This window comes from Gymnoscopelus microlampas (assembly GCF_963454915.1).
Source record: "Gymnoscopelus microlampas genome assembly, chromosome: 4".
Classification (NCBI taxonomy): Eukaryota; Metazoa; Chordata; class Actinopteri; order Myctophiformes; family Myctophidae; genus Gymnoscopelus; species Gymnoscopelus microlampas.
The window spans coordinates 25,694,784-25,702,283 of record NC_139941.1 but is presented as its reverse complement, the minus strand read 5'-3'; the positions used below and the strand labels follow the sequence as shown (position 1 = coordinate 25,702,283).

The 7,500-nt window shown below is 44.2% G+C and overlaps 1 protein-coding gene across 2 annotated transcripts in view; it reads left to right on the top strand.

The window, feature by feature from the left end:
* The window catches only part of LOC311043879 (zinc finger SWIM domain-containing protein 6-like), a 60,308-nt gene that overhangs the window by 34,919 nt on the left and 17,889 nt on the right, over positions 1-7,500 (top strand). The window contains exons 4-8 of one of the 2 annotated variants that reach the window (XM_084055286.1): positions 1-91; positions 3,429-3,608; positions 4,441-4,611; positions 4,806-4,952; positions 5,976-6,122. The exon at positions 1-91 is cut by the window's left edge and continues 60 nt beyond it. In XM_084055286.1, the coding sequence (XP_083911412.1) occupies positions 1-91; positions 3,429-3,608; positions 4,441-4,611; positions 4,806-4,952; positions 5,976-6,122 (736 nt within the window). Of the gene's footprint in view, positions 92-3,428; positions 3,609-4,440; positions 4,612-4,805; positions 4,953-5,975; positions 6,138-7,500 lie in introns of both variants that reach the window. The other variant, XM_084055285.1, reaches the window with a different exon arrangement.

The following is a 7,500-nucleotide window of genomic DNA, read 5'->3' as shown; positions in this document are numbered from 1 at the left end:
GAGCAGTTCATGGCGGACCCTCGCCTGGCACTGTGGAGACAGCAAGGCACCACCATGACCGACAAGTACAGACAGCTCTGGGACGAGCTTGGTAAGGAAAAGAAACACGCCGCACATGCTGTCTTATGCTCAGCCGCACAATCTCGCACATACACTCACAGCTGCATGTGCACGCACGCAGGCGGCCGTGTGATTTCGCATGCTCGGGCGTGTGCGGGCAGAAACGCTCTTGTGTGTGGCCTTTGCACACACATGCACTACATTTTACTCACCTTGCTGGCTTTGTACGTGCAGGGGTTAGACACAGCCCTGTCCCACTTACTAAGAGCGTTGTGTTTCAACATAGCACAGTGCCTCATAAAGAGCCCATTTAACACAACATATGTAAAGGTCTTCAAGCCAGGGGAATTTTTATTGTGAAACCGATATCCACTTCCACGCCACACATATTTACGTTGTTTTTCTAGAACGTGCATGTACCGCCAGTTCTTTTCAGTGTCTGAAATGTTGCCAATTTGAGAGTATTCTAAATGTATACTACTGACTAGCATCTCGCAAAGAGCTGTGTTTACGAGTGTTCTCATAACCTGGAGGGAATGGTCGTGCGAATGACATCATTCACATCAGAGACAGTAGGGGATCTTTGGTTCCCATAACCTGGACGGACCTTTGTGTGTTTCCAAAGCGACATCATTCATAATATAACTCAGAGGCACATGTCGGCTGTTCAGATCCCATAACCCGGAGGGATGGTGGCTTTGTAAATGGCAAGTTGGTTGTCAAGCAGCTCCTCTGGAGATACAGACACTGATGGGCCATAAGTAATTACTGAATAGGATAATTATGGGATACTTTTATGCTATGTTGAGTGGAAATCCTGCTCAATAATATACATTTAAGCTCAAACAACTAGCAATATTATGTTAAATACTCTATATCAACAAAAGTATTATGTCATGTAAAAGTGCCATGAGTACACCCCTAATTGTGTCAGTTTTAAATAATATTATAATGGGGCTTGCCACCTGGGAGCCCAAATATCAGGGGGTCCATGAGTTCTGACTGTGCCCCTGCTTCAAGCACTACGTATCCTTTAGCCGTCATTAGGGGTGTACTGGTTCCACTAGTTCAGAGCCTTTGACTAGTTGTTTGAGCTGCACGCGCGCCCCTGAGAGTGCGTCTACCTTGCGTATCGATCAAAAACCACAATTCACACCTCTTACCAATGCTCACAAAAGCTGCCGAGTGTCAACAGCGTGAATTAACATAGGAATGACCCTGGCTGGATGCATGTCAATGGGCCCTTGTGTTAAGTACTGTAGGTGTAGGCATAGCTACTGTCAGGTGTTTTGAAGCAGTCCAAAGAGAACGTTTAGGTAATGGATTCATTCATGAATTAAATTACAGAGGTGACTTCTGCAAGGTAAATATACATGACAACACTAAATTGTCCCTATTATGCAAGTAAATAGAATAACATTCAATATATTTTGTGGGTTAATAAATAGGCCTACATATTGAAGAGGTAATTTCAATCGGCGATCGGTCACGTGCGCGTGTGCACGCGACGTAGTGCTCCACTAGTTAAAAAATCCACAGTACACCACTAGCCGTCACAGCACAGTTCAGCTCACCATTAGCTTGTTTTTCTGTAGCCTATAGTCCTATACACAAACCTACATAGACATGCTCCGACACACGTGTCACAGCAGTAACTGCTGTGTTCTCTCCAGGCTTTGGTTGGTTTTCACTAGTCTTGGTCATTGTTGTCGTTGTGGATGATGACGATGTTTATTTTTTTCCCATTTATCTTCTCCCCCTCTTTAGTCATGTACTGTTCTTTCCCCCTCTTTATTCATGTACTGTTCTTTCCCCTCTTTATTCATTTACTGTTCTTTCCCCCTCTTTAATCATGTACTGCTCTTTCCCCTCTTTATTCATGTACTGTTCTTTCCCCTCTTTAGTCATGTACTGTTCTTTCCCCTCTTTAGTCGTGTATTGTTCTTTCCCCTCTTTAGTCGTGTACTTTTCTTTCCCCCTCTTTAGTCATGTACTGTTCTTTCCCCCTCTTTAGTCGTGTACTGTTCTTTCCCCTCTTTAGTCGCGTACTGTTCTTTCCCCTCTTTAGTCGTGTACTGTTCTTTCCCCTCTTTAGTCGTGTATTGTTCTTTCCCCTCTTTAGTCGTGTACTGTTCTTTCCCCTCTTTAGTCGTGTACTGTTCTTTCCCCTCTTTAGTCGTGTATTGTTCTTTCCCCTCTTTAGTCGTATACTGTTCTCCCCCCTATTTAGTTGTGTACTGTTCTTTCCCCTCTTTAGTCGTGTACTGTTCTTTCCCCTCTATAGTCGTGTACTGTTCTCCCCCCCTATTTAGTTGTGTACTGTTCTTTCCCCTCTTTAGTCGTGGACTGTTCTTTCCCCTCTATAGTCGTGTACTGTTCTCCCCCCTATTTAGTTGTGTACTGTTCTTTCCCCTCTTTAGTCGTGTACTGTTCTTTCCAGGGACAGTGTGGTGATCTCATCTGTTTCAAATCCCACATATTTTTGGAAGTGTGCGTGGCGAGGCCCCTTTGAAGTCCACACTCCAAGCCCTTCTCCCCGAACCCTTATCACTCCCGCTGACGTGTGACGAGCGCTGCCTCTCAGCAGCCTCTCCCCTGCCTTTTGTCTCTCTCTCTTTCGAACAGATCCCGCTCCTCTGCTTCCTCCTCCCCAGACACAAAGACGTCCCTCCCAGCATTCGTCGCTTCTTGTCCGTTCCTCCTCCTCCTCGCGCACCTTGTTTCTACCCCCCACTCTCGTTCTTTCCGTCTTTCTGTTCTCGCTCCTTTGTGATTCTCTCTCTCTCTCCGTTTCCCTATTCATGTGTTCTCGTCGTCCTTGTCCCCGTCCTTCCTCGCCGACTCTTTCTTGCCATACATTTACACACACACACACACACACACACACACACACACACACACACACACACACACACACGCACATGCACCCCCCCTACAGAGTGTACATATCTCCGTTAGTCTGGAGAATAAAATCCCTGAATGCATTTTTCCATCCCCAGAGACCCAGCCAGTTTTCATATTCAGTTTGTTCCAATTTACATCAAACTGATATGTGTGTAGTCAGCGTAGCCTCGGGAGCAGTAAAGTTCTTTTGTTTTCACAGAGTTTGCCGTTTTTCTTGCCTTTCAGTGCAAGATGGCACTGGCATACAAAATGTGGTCCGCACGTTTATCAATGTGCTGGGTCCTTTACAAAGCGCCGTGAGCTTAGAATCTAGAAAATAGTTGTTTTTGTTTTTGTTTTGTTTTTTCCCCAACAGCTACCTGCGTTGTGTGAATCATTGTTTAGGTCTTTCCATCGTTAAGTAGGGCAGAGGACTGAGGTTTGTGTGTGTGTGTGTGTGTGTGTGTGTGTGTGTGTCTGTCCAGGGGCCCTGTGGATGTGCATCGTACTGAACCCCCACTGCAAGGCGGAGCAGAAGGCTTCCTGGTTGCGGCAGCTGCGCAGGTGGAACAGCGTGGACGTCTGCCCCTGGGAGGACGGTAACCACGGCAACGAGCTGCCCAACCTCACCCACTCACTGCCTCAGGGCGCCCATGGCAACCAAGGTCAGAGATGAACACGTTTGTTTTTCTTTTTTTTGTTGTTTTCCCTCTCTCTCTCTAACAACCGTTTTATTTGTCTGTCTGTAAAGTATATTGCCCATCTTATTTGTAACCCCTTTTATTGAAGGCAAATTCTCAGACGGCTGCAGGGAAGCGGAGGTTAGAATAAGGATCAAATCGTCGCTGTCGGGCAGAGGCCTTGTATCTCCATATTTCGGCTATTTATGTTGTTTTCTTGTCCGTAAATTAATGCCATACTTCGCCGTACAAGAATGTTGCACAGAAGTCTCGGAAATAACTGATCTACGAGCGGTGTGAGCTTGTAGATCTTTCTCTACTTTTGAAACATTTGAAAGTGAAGTGTGTCTGTGGGTTTTATGAATGTATTCAACCAATGAAAATGATTAACAAAAGCTTGTGACAAAAAAAAAATAACTACGTTGGATCCATTGGAACCCATGTTCTTTTTTTCATTTCCTGAAAATTAACATTTTTGGACATGCATGGTTCCCACCCGACAGCGATGAAATGGAGCAAAAATGGTGGCAAAAGTGTCTCTCTCTGGGTGAACGTTCTCTAGCCCATTAAGACCTGAGGCCGATACTACAAATGTCTTCTAAATGCTAACAGTTTTATGAAAAACTTATGTTGCTATATCAGTGGTGCTCAAAACCTTTTCATGTCAAGGACCCTCCAAAATGTTATGTATTTGGCCGTTGACCCCCATCTCAAGATATTTTGTTCCAGCGACCCCCAGAAGCACAACCTTGAGTTAAAAATGTTCCCCGGTTTTAATGGGCTAATATATATTGAATCTTGTCCCCTCCTCCTCCAGAGCTGCGTCCACACAGAACGGTGTTCACGCGGGCCATCGAGGCCTGTGACCTCCACTGGCAGGACCGGCATCTGCAGCACATCATCGCCAGCGACCTCTACGCTAACTACTGTTACCACGACAACCAGGATGGCTCCCTCTTTGACTCGCGCGGCTGGCCCATGTGGCATGGTGTGTGTCTGTCTGTCTGTCTGTCTGTGTTTTGCCCAAGCTTTTTTTTTTCACCTTCAGTTTTAGTGAAGATTAATTCTATTAGAACAGATTTCTTGTTTTGAGATTCAAAATACATTTTGGTGGCAAACGGGGAATGTGGAAGGGAAAACATGAAAGTTAATGTGTTTTCCGTTCACCTTCCTGTTTCTTAGAACACGTACCAACTGCCTGTGCAAGGGTGGATGCCCTGCGTTCCCATGGTTACCCCAGAGAAGCACTCCGACTGGCCATAGCTGTGGTGAACACGTTACGGCGACAGCAACAGAGGCAATTAGAGCACTTCCGCCGGCACAAAAAAGGTGAGGTTACATTTCATTACATTACATACATTACATTATGGGGCGGCCGGGTAGAGTGAACTGGAAACCGCAAGCTTCCCAGTTCGATCCCGGGCTGGGGGCTCCCCCAGAGTCGAAGTGTCCTTGAGCAAGACGCTGAACCCCTAATTGCTCCCGATGAGCAGGTTGGTGCCTTGAATGGTTTCCTCCACATTCATACATCGGTGTATGAATGTGTGTGTGAATGGGTGAATGTAATGCACAATCTGTGTAAAGCACTTTGGATAAAAGCACTATACAAATGCACCATTTACCATTTACATTTCGTCGTTGTCGAGCAGAAAACTCATAATCTCCATATGTCAACGTCTTAGTTATTTTTCTCGTAAAATGAATGCTCTACAAGCTCAATTAGATTTGATATTTTTGAAACATTTTGAAAGTGAAAGTTGCTAATTGTTCGTTTTTTATAAAAATTGGAACCAATGAAAAGTATTAACAAGAGCTTGTGACTAAATGCATACATTGGATCCATTGGAACTCTTTATTCTTTTTTTTTTCGTTTCCTGAAACGTCACAGTTTTGGACAGGTTTCCACCCGACAGTGACGATTTGTTTATTTTTTGTTTCTTCCAACTTGTGTTTTGGTTCTAGAAGAACTAGTTTTCATGTTTCAGGACTTGTCAGAATTGTCATCCGGAGTTTCAATACCTTATACCTGTGAATTTTGAGAATGTAGATTTAGATTATTCACTGGATCTTAAATGAATAGTTTTCTTTCAACAATTGTCTGCTCTACAACAATTAAAAAGGGAGATACTTTTAACCACTTAAACCCCATATGGGTAACCGGAGTCCCTCAGGGCTCAATACTAATGTCTTTTCTGTTATTGTGGGGAAATTTTCAGCAAACAGTGTATGCGGCGTGTTGTGAGCTTGTCGATCTGCTATTTTCAGCGAAAGCTTTCCCCACAATACCGATGCTGGGGTTTAAGTGATTAAAGGAACAAGGTTTGTTAATGTTAACTGTGTTATTTGTCTCAGAATTGCTCCATAAAGGTCATACCTCCACTACCAACCTAGAGGGCTGGGTTGGACACCCCCTAGACCCCATTGGTACCCTGTTCAGCACGCTGACAGAGTCGGGACGGGGGACAGAAGACGGTAGCAACACCTGCCTAGACCTCTCAGGTACCACTAGACCTTGTAGGTGGATTGCAACTCTATTGTAGTTTAGTGTGTGTTGTGTGTCTGTGTGTCTGTGTCTGTCTGTTTTTGTGTCTGTCTGTTTTTGCGTCTGTATTTGTCTGTATTTTTGTGTACTTGTACTTGTATATGAGTAATCAAAAGATTACAGACATGCCTGCTATTCAGAACATGCTTTTTGCTACTACTCCTCCAGATTTTGTCCAAAACTCACACAAATCTCTACACAAATCAGTACGCATTACCTCTGGAGTGATGTGTTCAAGATGTATCAGTCAGATGTTTCATATTCCATTCTGATTTGCTATGATTGATTACCAGATTTCGCATGCCCTGGGTAGCATACCCGGCCTGGTGGAGATCTGCACTCCGAGGAGCGTACCTTTCTAGTGTTTCTAGTCATTTTATAAAAAAAATAATATCAGGGAATTTATTTTAAACCAACACAACCGGTTGATTTAAAAAAGTTCTGTTGTGTAATGAAGGTGCATTCCTGGAGTAGTTCCACATGCTGGCTGCAACGCTACTCTTGCTCCAGTCTGCCACAGGAACTGTTTGGATGCTCAGTAAAAGGTGTACAGAGGGCGCCCGCTGGCTTAACGGTCCAGGCGCATACCAAATATCGTCGCTGTCCGGCGGGAACCAGCTAACTCCATTTTCAGCGCTATCAACGCTATTGAACACCTTTTACGTCTGTGTAAAAAAAAATGTAACCAATGAAAAGTATCAAAAAGCGCCTCTGACAAAACCTCGCAACTCCATTGGATCCTCAAACTGTCCGTCAAACCACGTAACTCCACCCCGTCTCCTTCTGCTGCTGTGCCGTTCCAGAGCACAACGCAGTGAGCCGACACAGACAGAGGACAGATCTGCAGCGGACATAAACAAACTGTAACGACGCAGGGTTTGCCCCCCTGTAGTCTGTTGAAACTATGCAGTGTACCTGTTTATCAAACTTAGCACTGACGCTAATGTTATGAAAACAAGTAATTCTATTTCTAAAATCTATGAAGTGTTTAATGAGAAGAGCAAGCCCCCATTTGAAACCCCTCCCTCCGCTGCGATTGGAGCTATTGTCAGGCTTCAGCTGTTTAGACAAAACTCCTAACTCCACTTGAGCTGGATTTGGGTAAAGTGGTGATAATATAATGATACATGCAAGTATCTGACAATATATAAAGTCACTATACCAACTTTGATGAGGCAGTATTGGTTTGTTTTAAAAATATAAGGTTTTCTTCATTTCCTGAAAAACTTATATATATATATATATATTTTTTTTAAATTAGAGTTTTGGAGTTAGCTGATTGCGGCCGGACAGCAGAGATATGCTGATAATCCAGCTTGACAACGTGTCGCGGTT